Raw genomic sequence first — 16,992 nt, 5'->3', positions numbered from 1 at the left:
CTCCGAAGCAGTATAAGTAGTATAAAGAGACTTTTCTTATAAGCTATTTTAAATCACTTTACTAGATTTTAGAAGAGAGATCAACACAAGGGAAGGACAAGAAATTGTTCTTCTGTATCCTTGGTGAAGGGTGTTTATCTAATTTAATATGGACCAGATAAGTGGAGAGTGAGGAGAATTGAAAATTGGTTGAACAGCCAGGTTCAAAGGGTTGTTATGAATAGTTTGAAGTCCAGCTGGAGATCAGTCACAAACAGTATGCCCCCAGGGTCAATATTGGGTCTCACACAGAATCATTCAAGACCTGGATCATAGGACAGAGTAGACCCTCAGCAAGTTTACAGATGATACAAAACTGGGAGTAGTTGATAGACCAGATGGTTTTGCTGCTGTTCAGAGGAACCTCAACAGGCTGGTGAAATGAGCAGGCAGGAAACTCATGCAGGTCAATAAAGAAAATGCCGAAAACCTGCACCTGGGATGTCATAACCCCATATACTAATACAGGTTGGAAGGCTTACTAGCTGGACTGCATTAGGCAGAAGACTGCTAGCACGTCAGAGAAGGTGATCTTTCCCCTCTCTTTAGCACTGGTGAGACACATCTGGAGTGCTGCATTCAGTTCTGAGTTCCCCAGTACAAGAGAAACAGTGTTGTACCGACAGGAGTCTAATGCAAAGCAACAAAGTGTGTTAAAGGATTGGATCATCCTTCATTAGAAGAGAGGCTGAGAGAGCTAGGTTTGTTTTCCCTGAAAGAAAGGTTGGGGATGGGGGGTACTGATTGATGTTTATTAATACCTGATGGGAGGGTGTAAAGAAGATGGAGCCAGGCTCTTCTTGGTAGCATTCAGTGAAAGAAGAAGAGGTAGTGAACTTCGGTTGAAATATGAGAAATTCCATTTAAAAATAAGAAAAAACTGTGGGTTTACTGTGAGCATCCAGCACTGAAACAGGTTGCCCAGAGGGCCTGTGGAGTCTCCATCCCTGGAAATATTCAAACCCTGGACAATGTCCTAGGCAACCTGCTCTGCTAGACTTTGCTTGGAGCAGGATTTTGGGGTAGATGATCTCCAGTTTCCTTCCAAGCTCAACAACTCTGTGATTCTGTGATTGCTGTGGTAATCTGGGACAATGGTATGTGTGCCATCCTCTCACAGAACAGTAACTAGCCTCCATTTTTTAATTTTCCTTGCACATTCTATATCCATTTGAATTAATGCATCTGATGGGCCTTGCTTGAAAGAAATCTACAAAAGACCATTCAGGAAGGGGACAGTGACTGCATTAACAACACATGACAAGCCGGTTCTCTCTTCCCTTACCAGCTTCAGTGTCAGCAATGTTCCTCCTGGAATGGAAGATTACACCTTTCAAATCTTTAGGCCTCTAAATCAAGGTAGACAATTGTTTTAAGGGTATGGCTTTGTGCTGGTTTTGGCCAGGAAAGAGTTAATTTTCTTCATAGTAGCTAGTATGAGGCTGTGTTTTGGATTTGGGCTAGAAACAGTGTTGGTAATTCAGAGATGTTTTGTTCTTGCTGAGCCAGTGCTGACACAGAGCCAAGGCCTTTTCTGCCTCTCAAACCACCCACCCCACCAGCGAGGGGGCTGGGGAGGCACAAGGATTTGGGAGGGGGCATGGCCGGGACAGCTGAACCCAGCTGACTGAAGGGATATTCCACAACATGTGGTGCCCTGCTCAGTATATAAAGCTGGGGGAAGAAGAAGGAGGGGGGAATGTTCAGCGTTAGGGCATTTGTCTTCCAAAGTAGCCATTACGCGTGATGGAGCTTGGCTTTCCTGGCGATGGCTGAGCACCTGCCTGCCCATGGGAAGTGGTGAATGAATTCCTTGTTTTGCTTTGCTTCTGTGTGTCGATTTTGCTTTACCTATTAAACTATCTCAATCCATGAGTTTTCTCACTTTTACTGTTCTGATTCTCTCCCTCATCTCATTGGGGGACTGAAGTGAGCAGCTGTGTTGTGCTTACTTGTCGGCTGGGCTTATAGGTTGCTCAAGCTTTTTCAGAGCTTAATAGTGAAGAATATACAAGTCCATTAGGATACTAGTTAATAGAAGACAAAACCAGAAGAATCATGCTGTGTGATTATGCAATCCTGGAGTAAGAAGAGCAAATTAGGAAATGACTGAGATTTTCTTTATTGCATTTTACTTAAAATGAGAAAATCAAATGGTGACTGATTATAATGCAAAGAAAATGCCAGGGATATGGGACTGTGGCTTGTGTATAAAATTTTTGTTTGCTGTTTCTTTAAACTTAATAATTTCTGAGTTAGCTCTTTGGATTTAAAGTCAAAAAACTGTCAGGGTTACCATATATCTGATTACTATCCATTCTGATAGGATAAAGTTAGCTATAGACTAAGTTTGCTAGAGAAAAAAATAATCATAGAATTACAGCAGATACTGCGATGATCTGAACAGACAGAGTGTGCTAATCAATAGATGGTATCACATCTGTCATGATGAACATGAATATACTCTTCCCAGAGATCATCAGTAAACTGGTACCTTCCTGGAAGGTTCCATGCAACTTTGTCAGATAAACCTAAAACAAAATCAAATTGTAATAAAATAAATGCAAATTAATAAGATTGTAACATATTTCCCCATTTGATAAATTATATTGAATGCATTTTGTTGATGCACACTACTGATGTTAACTACTGCAAGATAAAACAATAGTAGTTGATAAGGTCTTATGACTAAAGTTAAAAGATGTTTATGAAGCTATGCACCTCAAAGGAAGTTATTTTTCTTTATTAATTGTATTGCTGACAGATAATGCTTATCACTTATCTGTAGCTGTTTATTGTAAAATGAACTAATGGTGTATCAGTCCAAATGCTGACCCAGGTCCTCATTAGAAACACCTATTGTGTTAACTGGCACCATTTTAAGCAACTTCAGCAGGTGACCAGTATTCAAAATAGAGACGAAATGGTTCCCTTACTATCCCAAAAAGTTTCATCCACTTTGTTGTGTTGGAAGCTGCTTGTACTGTCACTGCTTTGGCTGCTTTTGTTCTGGGAATACACAGAGAAATGAGGTTTGCAGTGTGGCTACAACACATTTCCCAGCACAATGGCTTTCAGACTTGTAGGTGATCTCTGCAATCCTGACTGTAAGTAGTAAAGGGTCACCTGAAACAATAACCACAATAACACACTGGCAATGGCATCAGTAATGTGTCAAAATACAATCACAAGATCTATCAGTGCAACTATTCATTTTTGTCAAACTACATGGAAATGTAGATGGTATGGTATAAAATGTAGAACAAATTATATTAGTTTTCTGTGCTTTCACTTTACTTTTGTTGCCATTGTTTTCAGTCTTATGTGATACATATAAACAGCAGAACATGAAGTCAGTCAGAAGCAATATTAATTTTTATTAATTTGCTAATATTTTGTTATTGTTCATGGAAGGTTTCTAAAATAGTTTTTTAGAAATTAGTTTCCATAAAATTCCCTAGTTGAGTTAATATATGACATACCAGCCCATACAATATTTCTGTGATGGCACGTGGATTTCCTCTAACGCATGTCAGTATATAATGTCAAATATTTCTGCCTTCTCTTGATTGTATTTCAGAACTCAGATGTCACATGCCACAGAGTAACTATTTCAAGCCATGTTTGAAGCATTTTGTTGTTGGATAAAATTATTTGTAGACCTAAAAATTCATAGATAATAAAGTGTAGTTGTTTTTCCCATGTGTAGCTTTAAATACATAAAAGTAAATTAATGTTTTAGTCAATAATAAAAGTCTTCTACTGTGGGAATTAGTAGAAATTTTTAGTTAGAAATACTAAAATATCGTTAAGGCATCTCTGGAACTCACAGAGAGTGATCTTGCTGAGTACCACAGAGAGTTTTTGTGCCAGCTCAGGAACTGTCTATAAAAAAATAATTACTTGAAAAATATTATTATTATTATTATTATTATTATTATTATGTTTTAATTTTTATTATTTTCTTCATTTTTCTTCCAAGCAACATCAGTATAGAATTTTGCTCTCTCCTATTTTTCCCTGTCACTCTACTTTGTTACTAATTCATTATTATGTAATGCTTTTTTAATCTTGACTTCACAGTTTCTTACTCTACATTTCATTGCAATTGTGTGTCAGCAATTGCTGAAATACCAAGATTTTCTGTAAGACAGGAATCAGATTTCTGTTTTTTTTGTTTTTCTCAAGTATTTAATAAACTTTGAAGAACTTTCAGGTTTTGAGGAAAGTAAGGCAGATACTTGTCACTTATATCCTTCTCTAATTTGTAAATAATAAACATCAGAGTACTGTCCTAGCTTTGTAATGGAAGTTTGACTTGTAGAAATTTGATCTGTGTACTTCTGAGAGACTGAAATGATCTCTGAATTCACTGTGTTTAGCTTGTCGATGAAGTTTCACTTTATCCCTCTAGTGGGATATGTACCCGCCATATATGCTCATGTAAAAAAAAAACCCAAAACTAAAGGTAAGGATTGAGGGAAGGTCACATCAGCCTAATTTCTTATTTCCTTGTTCTAGCTAATATGGCTTAATGTTATTATAATTTTAACTTTGATTTCTGTCATTGAAGATAATGTTTAGGAAGACTACAGTTGGACTTATGTTTGCATCAGAAGTGCACACAGAAAATGCTGAAAATGGGAAAAAATAAGAGCTTACAGTACTTTTCACCATGATATTTCCAAGAATTCAGGTGAACTAACAGGAATAGAGCATCCATAATTTTATGGCTGCAATGCTCAGGCCATACTATATGATGGACACTTCCCAGTGCAGACCTGATAGACCACTTTACTGTTGTCACAGAAACAACTATCTGTTCTTACAGACAATGTCAAATGTGCTCAAATTAAAATTATTTTTGCAATTTAAAGTTCAATCAAACCTATTCCTAAAGAAGATAGCCAAGGTTCTACTGAAACTGGAAACTACATGTTTTCTCAGGTAGATTTTGAACATAGGGCAGTGGAAATGTAGTACATTAATTTTTCATTGCTTTTGCTTTTCCACTGCAAAAATATATAAAATATTGGAATTTTGGATTCAGTAGTTTCAGAAGACGACATACAATAATCCTACTCAAGATGGCATTTTTCTCTGCTTACCCACCCCCCACCCACCCAAATAGTTCTGCACAATTCCTTATCTGTTAAGACCTTTTAATAAGCAATAATTTAATAAATAGTTCACACAGAATTAACCTGGGAAATCTTAGAATAGAATAGTCTTTGGCTAAATTTGGTCTATTATCTAACAGAAAACACTCCATTTTCTTTCCTTGGAAATTCCGTAACTTTTATTTCCACTAGTTTTGAGCATTTCCCTCTGGCAAAACTGGAATACACCTGTTAATAACACTGGAAAGAGAATCCTTTCCCCTCTGTTCTGCCATAAACTTGAAGGTTCTGGCAGTTCCAAATTGTAAATAAAGCAGAGCCTTTGTAGAACTTCATAAGTTCTTCATAATATAGTCTTTATAAGCTATACAATATCTCTTTCTCTGCTAAATTTCATTACTAGCTGTGTTTACACTGCCTGTATTCATCTATTACAGATATCCAAATTGCGGTATGCAAATAGATAAATGAATTGTATCTTACTCTTTCTTTAGACTGTCAGTGCTACAGTATCCCCATCAGCTTCTGAAAAGTTGGGTAGGATCTCTATGTATCAGTGCTAAAAACCACTCAAAACTACATCTTATAACTGCCATTGCTCATATTTTCTGTACAGATCATTAATTAAACTCATGTAAATTTATCTATGTGTAGATAAAATCTTCATGATATATCTCTTCATCAACAGTTTGGCTGAAAAACTCCTGTGTCTTTTACTGTAGCATTTCATCCCAGATCTTTTAAAAAATATTATTTTTTTAAATCTCTCCATTGTTGGAGGAAAGCAGCTCCTTAAGTGTTACGTTGCTTATCTTCTCAAGTATGTCATTTAGGAGACTACAAGTGTTTCAAGATAAAACTGCCAGAATAATTCTAAGACCTAACAGATTTGCGAACAAACAGTTCTTTTGATCAGTATCCTACCACCTCTCTATACCTTTGATATGAACTACATATGGCATCAATCCTGTTTGCCTGAATTAACTCCAATTTTCAAGTGACCAAGGTCAGACAAGTACAGAGAAAGACTCAGCTGTTCTTAGCTAGCACATATGGTCCAGCATTGTTGGTAATTTACTTGCTATAATAAAAAAGTACTGAATACTAAATCCAAATCCCACTGCAGAATACCTCAGTGGTGGCTTATGCTAATCTATAGCTGGCAAATATTTTATGTGAGCTATTTTGTAAAGAAATACTTGAAATTATTGGGTAATTTGGATGTTCAGAGTTTTGTTAGGTTTGGCAACAGAACTGATGAGGGAATTTACTGGGGGAAAAAAAAACAATCTATCTCTGCCACTATACTGATTTTGATGACTATCATTACAGGCAATAACCAAGGCTAAAGCTGCCACTTGATAGGTGCCAAAAGAAAAAAAAGTGAAATTTGAACTTCTGTTAAGTTTTTAAAACCTGTGAAGATAGCAAGACAATATTTATTCCTAATTGTTTTGGGCAACAAATTGGCAAATAATAGTTAGTGGGATTTGTATCCCTTCTCCTCATTCAAAGAGATCTTGAATGCTATGAGTTTGATTTCTAATGCTGACTGATAAGTTTCTTTCAAATCACACCAGTAACAGAGTGTTTTCGGTCTAGTGCATATTGGATTTGCTTTGAACATTGCACAAACATCTTCTATGCCAATGTAGATGCTGTGAGAATAGAATTGTTAAAATCCTGGCATTGTGACAAATTCTTACTCTATTAGAGGTAAATATTTAAAGTAGTATTTGTGAACTTCATGCTCAGTTCCAATGATGAATCAATATGCTCACTGCTTTTGGAAAAGGAGATTGCTTTCAGATGCAGTGCAAATGAAGTATGGCGTTTTGTACTGTGTTTGTATCTGAAAACAGGCAGAGTGAGCAGAATTTGACTTACCTTTACAGAACATGCAGAAAACAGGATCTGCTTCAGAAACCGATTAAATTTGTTTAATGTCTTATTCCTAATTATAAAGGAAGAAACTTACAGAAGTGTGAAAAATATCACACTTTTCATCTTCTGTAGTATTTTACAGAAAGAACCATTGTGATATTAGTTATAATTCAGTAGAGGACTGTAAATTATTCTCGTGTAAAAGGCAAGGAAGTTCTCTGAAATCCATTAGTGGTTTTGGAGCTATAAAATCCTTACTTATTTCCAGGTCAAAGCTGATAGTGAAAAGTTATTTCAATAGCATTAGTGTTTGGATTTTTTTACCCATAAATTACTTTAAATATTTAATGCTTGTTCAAAATATTTGGGTTTTAAAACAAAAACTCAGCACAATCAGGACATGAGTAAAAATCAGGACATGAGTAAAAATGTCTTTCTCTGAGCATTGCATTTTTCATTCCTTGTGGCTCTGTTCTTGGCAGAAACACCTTTCCTACCTTTTTCATTTGTGCTCTATGGACCATGAAAACTGTCGTTATGGAGGAGAGAATGCTGTATGCATTGGTTTTATTGTTTTTATGCTGACACAACAAAATCTAAATCAGCTGGTTCACTTAGGGGTTTGCAGGACTCAGCGGTTCTGAAAAAAAATAGTCAGGGGGAAAAATGGGGGGGGGGGGGGGGGGGGAGGGGCACGTGGTAGAAGATGAAAAGAAATGCCGTGAGGTCAGAGGGTCAGAGTCAATGAGACCAGTCTGATAAAAAGGAGAGTGTCTTTTTCACTTTTATTTGATAGCTGAGAAAAATTCCAGTCTCATAGATCTAGGAAACAATCAAGGTCATCTTTATAACTACTTGCTAATCTGGTCAGAAACAAATGATACTCAGGAGTTCGCTTGAATTGACACAGTATCTGTTGGGTGATAGGTGATTTAAGTCTGGTCTTCTGTCCAGCACAGGAGGAGGAATGTATAATATTTTCAGTATACTTAAGATGCTAGTGATTAGCATGGTGCTCTGTAAAAGCAATGCCTTAACCTATAGCAATGATTTAAAACTGTGCACTACACATATGTGAATGCAGAGTTTGGAATGTCTGTGGTATCATATTATGTTATGGAGGCATCAGGTGCAGCTATGCAATTAAGACCAAATTGCATTTTACATACTCAGCTATGTCAAAATCGGTAAATATACTACTTCTGCTGCCTCAAAAACCAGCACTTACTTCTGGACCATAGAATTAACCAAGGCTTACCAGAAACGAGAAATTTTGGTCATTAAAACAAATTTAAATGGATTATTTAAAACAAAATATCTGGAAACAGGACATGTACGATCCTGTGTAAAGCTAAAAATTAGTAAGTTCTGAAGTGAAGTCTTCCATTCTGATTCATGTAGCTGATTCTGATATTTATCATTATTTGCATATACTTGTCCACTTCAGAAATGCTGAGCAGTTTGGAGAAAACACTACCTATTCCAAAGAATTCAGATTAGTATTAAGAAATGGGAGAGCTGGATCAGTGTACACAGATATAAATAAAACAAACAAGAAAGTACATAAAATGCAAGGGAAACAAACATATCATTGGTCATTGATAATTATTTGAATGATAGCATTGTTATTTGAATGGTAGCAATCAGCCTTTACAAATTTCCATTTGGTGACAGTTCAAGAAAGCAAGCAAGCAATTTATTTTTTATTTACAATTTTTTGCATTTATGCAAGTATTTAATTCTTTCAGAAAGCCTTATCTTTGATTTTCCCTCCATTTGTAATGCTCAAGGAGAATTACAGAATTCCTAAAACATTCTTTACCTTAGGCTTTTTGTTAGTTCTCTCAGCTTTAATCTTGTCATGCTCTGATTTAAAATGCTTTTTCAGTTAATTCAATTAATTAAATTTGTTTATCTCTCTATTAATGATACTAATCCTCTGTGGCCTAAAATACTGGAGACATATCCCAAATGTGCTAGAACATCTATAATCCATGAAAGAGTGGTCTATAATGTGTACTTCACCTAAATTTGACATCTAGCTGTCCTATGTTTAGGGGAAAATCTTGACATGTTAGTGCTTTTGCTGTTATTAAGAACATCAGAAATGCATTTTCTAGATTACTTTGCAGCTATGTAGAATTAGGGCACGTGTCAAAACAAAATGTTAAACTTACCAAATAAAGAATAAGGGATTAATAAAATAAATGTATTACATGAATAGCTCAGCTTGGATTTCCGTACTGGTGTTCAGGATTTCCAAGGGGTATGTTTGAAACAATTGGGATGAGTTTACTTGGGTTTCGAAGAACTGAAGGGTGAAAAAGACAGGAAAGCACATTTCCCTGGCTAATAATGGGCTTGCCTTTGGCTTGATATATAAACTACATAAACCCACAATGGTTTGGGGGTTTGTTTTCATTTTGGGTTTTTTTTCCCCCCCAAACAGGAAATTGTTCTGTTTTGTTTTCATGAAATTGCTCAATCTTCAAAATTTGGAGTCTCCAGAAACACTTACTACTGTACGTAACTTCATATTGATGAAGAATCGTAGAAATCAATGAAAACTAAAAATTGGAAACGCCCTCTGGAGATCTGTTCCTTTTGATGGTGGAGATCTGCTTTCTTGATTGAAAGCAAGGCCTTAGATTAGCTTATGTGGGGCCATGTTAAGCTGCCTCAAATACTTCCAGTGAGCTGATTCCACTACTTCTCCAGGCTACTTCTTCCAATGATTAGTTGTTCTTAAGGTGAAGAAGCTTTTTCTTACATCCACACAGAATTTCCCTTCAGCAGTTTGGGCTGTTGTGTCTTACCCTGTCACCATGCATGCTGGTGAAGAGAGTACCTTCAACTTCTCTCAACTTTCTCTTTAGGTAATAGAAGAACAAGATTAGATTCTATGTAAGGCTTCCATTCTAGGTTGAACAACACCATTTCCAACAATCTCTGAATGTTAAAACCTCTAACCCTTCTCTGAGGGTTAAAATCTCTAACCCTCTGATCGCCTTGATGGACACTGTCCAATTTTAACATTTTCTTGAATTTGGAGTACCAAAACTGGACACAACGGTGTGGCTTGGCGAATGCCAAATATTGTGGATTAATCATAACCCTTGTTCTGTTGGCTGTAGTTTTGCTGAAACAGCCTGCAGTTTGCTTTCCTGCTGCAAGGATGGGCTACTTGCTTATGTTCAGCTTGATGTCCTCTTGGATCCATAAGTCCTTTTCAGTCAAGTTACACTCCTGCCAGTCAATTCCCAGCCAGTGTAGATGCTTGGGATTACTTTATTCCAGGATAAACTTTGTGTTTATCTTTGCTAAACCTCATGCAGCTTCTGTTATACTTATTTGCCGGCCTTGGGGTCTCTCTGCATGGTATCTCTTTCTTCCAGTGTATCTACCTCTCCACCTTGTTTGGTATCATCCACAAATTTGGTGAGGGCGCTTTCAATACGATTTTCCGAACTGTTTACAAAGATATTGAATAGTTTCAGGTCTAGAACTGACCCTTGAGGCACTCCACTCATGACAAGATGCCAATCTGGCCTTCAGCTACTAACTACCACCTTCAAGATCAACATCTCAGCCAGTTCTCCATCTGTAGGTGCTCCATCTTTCCAGTCCATACCCTACAAGCATGTCATCAAGGATGTTGTGAAAGACCATGTTGGGCACTTTGATAAGGCTCATATAGGTGGGTCTTTATGAATGCACTTGTTATAGATCATTCTTTTTGTCAGTGCAAACACATAAGTGATAAGCTTGGTGAAGTAATTAGAAAGTGACATTTCATAGTCTGTATATTACAGAAGATCAAAATAAATGTTCATAATTGTTCCTTTGGCCTTAAAAAAATTGATGAATCAAGCAAATTTAAGAAAAGTGGCCTATGCCTAGTAAAAAGCAAGGCTCAGGAAAAGTCACATAGCTGTTACAGGCAGTGTCACAACATAGTGTAGTAGCATTGGGAATCTTTAGGGTTGTTTTAACGTAATGATTATCATGGTTTAATTCTTATGTGGTCGAGAATGCTTTCTTAAATTATATAAGAACTTGACCTCTGACTTTTTTTTTTCCACTTTTCCTCAAAATTTAATCTTAATTACTTTTAATGTTTCCTTTGTTACTACAGCCTCTTTTGAGTTTAAATGTTGCATAGTTGGAAGCAAAGCTGAGGCATGGTCTGTGAGACCCAAGTGCTTTTAGAAGCCAGGAGAGAAGTTGGATGCTGCCATTAAAATAAAAATCCCCATTAACAGATCTGTAATTTTGCTTTTGTAGAAAACTGTCAGAATTTGCCTGGCACATTTTTGCTGTGCATTTTTACACTCTTGTCTTGTATCATGAGGTCTGCTTCCCTGTCCTCTGATCCTTGTTTATTCTGGCATTCATTCAACATCCTGATATTTTTCTAACCTTGTTGTCCAGTCTCACTGCTCATAAATTTGTCTTTCCTAACCAGTGCTTTAGGATAGAGCAGTAACACATTACGACAATGATTCCTTCTGTTTCCAGCCTCACATCTGTACATAGTGTTAGACTAACTTAGAGGCTTTGCCATGCTCCCTTTTGTGATCCCTGACATGCACCGTTATCTTCTAATGATCTGTAATCTGTGACCACTGAGTATGTCACTGACAATATCCTCTGAATGACATTGTGAGAGCTACCATTTTATGTACCAGGTAGATGAGTTTCTTGATTTGCTTAACCTTTTCATTTCCATCTTTCCTGTAAGTTTGTTCTCTTTTTTGATTCCAGTGAAATTCAAACGTTGCAAAGCATAGGCAGCTTTCCTACTGTTCTGCATTGTCTTCAGCATTACTGAGGGAACACAAGCATGATAAATCATGTCACCACAAGTTATCTTATACAGACATAATTTCTGGTTGATTTAAAGTTAGATTGGATTTCCAGACAGTGATTTCCAGTTAGATGAAACAATATGGTGAACTAACCCAGATAAAATGATACACTTCATTGGTGGAGTATATAAATTGATTAACCAGATTGATTTGTACACAGTGAAAGAAGATGGAAACATAATGTAAATTACAGCACCTGTCTCTGTCAGTATGAATGACAAAGTCATAACCACAAGCAGCAATATGTACGTTTTGGAGTGTATTTTCTTTGCTTCAATTTCAGATGAGCTTCTGATGCTTCTGATTGTTCCAGCTTGTATATTTTAGCCACATGAGTCTGCAGAGTAGTTTTCCAAACACAGAGGAAAACCATTTGTGGTTTTGTTTTCATGAATAAAATGTTGGTTTTTTATTTTCAGATAAAACATTCTCTGTTGTGCATAAAACAAATTCAGTAGCCTGCACTATACACTTCAGAAAGGTTTGTACTGTCAATCTTTGTTTAGTATCTCCACCAGAGTTGATGGCAGTTATGTTTAAGGCTGACACTAAAATATGAAATATTTCTTTAAAAGTGTGATTACACTAGTTCTCATGCTGTATTTCTGCATCTTATTTACTAAGCAAGATTTAACATTACTGAACATTTTCTGATACATCTTAAAATTAAAATATGATTAAACAGATTGGGCAAATTTAATGTAAAATGTCCAGTATTTGTAATACCTTCGGTTTATCCAGTGGTTATGATCTCTTAAACACTGTGTTTTACAAAGATGAGGGAAGGTAATATCTTTTTTTAAAGATGATGAGGTGAAAAGAAGGAAATGACTCCTCTGTAGCTGCACAGCATCACTTTGTGTCAAATCACTGTCTCCTTTGACTGAAACTACGGTCTCTCTCTTCCTATCACAAGAGTTCTTTGCATTCTGGGAAAATTAAAGCAGAAAAGACATATTCATTTTTAGGGCTTTTAGTAGTCAATTTCTGAATGGCAAGCTAGTATGAGTTATATTAGCTATCTCTTACCTAATATCTTTCTCTAGGTGTTTTTGCACTGTACCGTGGATAAAATGTTTGCTGCCTACTTCCTCACAATTATTTTCTCCATATACTGCCATCTGTAAGTGCTTTGATTACTTCAGAATGCCACGCTGTGCATTAGGTTCTCAGAATTGCTCAGGAGTAGATGTATGATTGAAATAAGGGTGAACATTTCAAATGTGCCAGAATCCAGATTCTCATATAACACTCACCAACATTGATGAACTTGGCTACAATGAAATATTTAATAATTTTCCAGCTTCAAAGGACTTCATCTTAAAAAAAAAATAAACCAAAACAAAAACAAACAAAAACCCAAACCACATATAAGCAATAAAGAACAGGTAAACTACAGATATTGTGCATTTCTTGAGGATCTGTCCAGCTGTTTTGTTTTACACTGACAAGATGAGAGCTACAGATGAGATGAAAGCTACAGGCACTGTTAGAAGAATGCCCTGGTAAAACCTAACACATAGTAAAATATGCTAAGAGAGCAATGTTCAGACTGAGAAATTGTTTTCAGTCTTATAAGCAGATTATTATTTATGTTGCATCTAATATTTGTCTTTCAGAAATCCAAAATCTCCACTTACGACAAGATGTGGGCTTTCATGAGTAGCAGGAGGCAGTCAGTACTTGTCAAAAGTAATGAAGAAGGTATCCAGCGTGTGCTTACCTCTGATTATGCATTTTTAATGGAGTCGACAACCATTGAGTTTGTCACACAGCGGAACTGTAACCTAACACAGATTGGAGGCCTGATAGACTCAAAAGGTTATGGCGTTGGAACTCCCATGGGTAGGTGAAATGTCAACCGTTTGTTCTCTGTTCATTAATCTTAGCTGCTGCAGTAGCATAGCTCCAATACACTTGCTTTCTCCACATTGCTAGCATTTTTTTCTTGTTCTTTTTTTCCCACCTGGGGGAAATGCAACATATTTTATCAACATTTATGGGTTTTATTGAATTTTCTAAACAAAAAGTAGTTACTTTATAAAAAATTCAAACATTTTCTTATGTTTCTTTTATGTGGTGCCTTCCATATGTTCAACAGTCAGAATTAAAAGTACTTTTCACAGTACTTTGTAAAAAAAATGTTTTTTTAAATGTTGATCTATCTCTTTAGAGAATGAGTTGCTGATAGTACAAGGCTTGCATTAGCAAATAGAATTCTATACTGAGAAAGTTAATCACTGAGATTCTTAAAAGAGGAGGAAAGATTCCATAACATCCCATCTATAATCCACAGACAAAAGAAATACTGCATTCACCTTGTGGAATATGGTTTTGCAGAGTCATTCTGATCCTATATGTTTTCCAGGTCAGGTGTTCTTCATTAGGTGCAAAAGTTTAGTTGCAAGGTTAGAAGCCAACTACAGTCATTAGTTTGGCTGTTAGAATCTGCAGGATGGGATTCAGCAAGCACTGAGGTGCTGAGTTCCCATTGACTGCAGTGATTTTTGAAGGACCTGAGCTAAGGATCTGGCTTTAGATTTCAGAAGAGTTGGGAATAGGAAATGGTGTGACATAAAGACTCTGTCAGTACTGCACAATGATCCTATTTAATATTATAAGATTGTTCTGCTGACTTCTTTGCAAGGCCAATATTTATTCTAACTTTATTTTTAAGAAGAATTTATCATTTTGTAATTTATGTTAATATGTTTTATGTTTTTCTCAAATAAGTCTTACATCTGGTACTGATTTTATCTGTGTTGATAGTATACACAAAATCATTGTGTTGGGAAAGTTGAGTCCAGTACTTTAAATCAAGGACATATTAAGGAGGGTTAAGAAATGAACTTTGCTGGAATATCTTGGATAAAGAGGTATCTAGTAGTATCAGATACAGGTTTCCCTCCACGTTGCAGCTATTTACTGCAACTTTAATACCATCTTTATAATTTTCATTATTTTAATAATTCACTATGAAATGGACATCTGCAGAAATTATGATTCTGTTCATTCTGTCTTTGAATTGTTAGTCATTAAGAATCTAATTTTATTTCATATACCAATTTTTCCACCTGTTCTGTTGTGGCTTCTTATATTGCTGAATATGTTCTGTACACCTGTAAGTGCCAGAAGGGATTGGACTTCAGTCCTGCTGCACTTTTTGGCTTCTGATATTTTCTGAAATATAAACATTTTGTTATTTTGAGGGTGAAACACCTCGAAGGTTTACTAAGGGAAAAATGAAATCTTAGTGATAGTTTAGAATCCCTGAATAAGCTGCATGCAAACTTGTGAAGCATCTGAAGCACACCCCAGAAATCTAAGCGTCCATGGAAGTGCCGAAGTGGTAGGAATGAGAGAGACCAGGCTATTTAACAAATTATTTTGATTATGTGTAAATCAGTGAAGCAGCATAAATGCCAGAGAAAACAGGTGAAAAACAATGATAAAGCCAGAAACAGACTTCTAGAGTAAAAGTTTAGGGGAAGAAGTATTAGATGTAAAGAGCAAGTAAGTAAACTGTCTCTTGGCCTTTGTCCCCTACTTTATTTGTGAAGAACAGGCACCATGCATGCACTATTTTTACATTAACTTTGTGTCATATCAATGACATTATTCAGCTCTTACTCATCTGCAAGATTCCAAGTAATAACAAATTGCCTGTGTCAAGAGAAATAATAGTGTTATACAAGGGGATCTATGAACTGACAATTGTCCTAAATCAAAATGAAAAAAAAAAAATAGAGGACATACCTGCAGGAATCAGAGATCACAAAGGAGGTAAAACAAGTTGAATCGGTGTTAAACTTCAGAAAACATGTTGAAGTAAGATCTGAAAAAAGATGAGGCTGTCATAAAAGGAAATATAACAGGAACTAAGTAAAAAGGAAGGTACTTAAAAGTAAGGTTTTCACAAAAGAAATGAAGGCACCATAAAACAGCATCTAGAGCTTTCCCAGAACAGCCAAGAATAAGAGATTGATCTTGTGTTTGGGCAGTATTTATAAAATGCCATCCCGAGAACTAATATTTGTAAAAGTTTTGTATGTTGTGTATTAACCGCACAGTCTCAGAGGAAAGAGATTAGATAGCCTCTGCTAAAATAATGCATAGTTCACATATACATTTGAAAGGAAACCTTGCGAAGAAGCATGTCTATAGTGCCCATCAGAATAGTTTTTGTTAAATATATTGCTTTATTTGAGCTAAAAAATCTTACAGAGCAGTGGATAATACAAAATAAACTCATGCATTATGGGTAGTCTCATTTCTACGGGGAAAAAAATTTTGGAGCCTTTAAAAGAGCATGGTTAAATCTACAGAAGTAGATTTCATCTTTATTTAATGATTATGGAAGAAGTTTATGGACATGCAATTGAGCACTATCTTTTTAGAGTTAATAATCCTAAAACTAACTTGTCAAGTGCTCGGAAAACTACAGTGTAATGGTGTCATAAATAAAGCGCATGTTACTGCTTGTGCCTGTTTGGGAGGTACATCTCTGAGCAGAACAATACAGAACTATCTGATTAGATGCATGGTATCTGAAAGATGTAGACCTCGTCTCCCCAACTTTGGAAAAATATCCAGTTAATCTCCTGGAATAGTGGTTTGAAGTTGCATATATATTTGCACATAAGATTAAATTTGTAGAATACAGTTGATACAGGCCTTATGTTGAATACATTAGAATGGCTATTGTTACTTTTTGAGAACAGCATCAAAGGAAGCAGGTGCAACATATCTTGTTCCTCTTGAAGGCTAATAGAATAATAGTGAAGAACATAATTTGCTTGAGTCTAAGTATCTGCAAGCAGAAGAACTAAAAGCTTTCCTAATAGAAAAATACGCTAGCAGAGTAGTTTATGATAGGATAATAACTTGGAAAACACAACCACCTAAGTATAGTACTAGCTTAGAGTACTACAGTAAAAGCTCTTTGCTCACGACGTGGAAGTTTTAAATTTGGAGAAAGTAAGTTGCACAACATGAGGAGAAAAAACCTGGCAGGTCAGGCAGTCTATAGGTATCAATTAGTTCCAAACACACTGAAGAAGCAAAATCTGAGTTTACGTGTT

The 16,992-nt window shown here is 36.1% G+C and overlaps 1 protein-coding gene across 4 annotated transcripts in view; it reads left to right on the top strand.

Moving 5' to 3' along the window:
* The window catches only part of GRIK2 (glutamate ionotropic receptor kainate type subunit 2), a 454,658-nt gene that overhangs the window by 386,208 nt on the left and 51,458 nt on the right, over window positions 1-16,992 (top strand). For all 4 annotated transcript variants that reach the window (XM_080390031.1, XM_080390033.1, XM_080390030.1 and 1 more), the window contains one exon: window positions 13,531-13,756. In XM_080390031.1, the coding sequence (XP_080246157.1) occupies window positions 13,531-13,756 (226 nt within the window). The remainder of the gene's footprint in view (window positions 1-13,530; window positions 13,757-16,992) is intronic.

Source organism: Falco punctatus (genome assembly GCF_963210335.1).
Source record: "Falco punctatus genome assembly, chromosome: 5".
In the NCBI taxonomy this organism is placed as follows: Eukaryota; Metazoa; Chordata; class Aves; order Falconiformes; family Falconidae; genus Falco; species Falco punctatus.
Note: the sequence above shows the minus strand (reverse complement) of the source record. Positions and strands in the feature narration are given on the sequence as shown.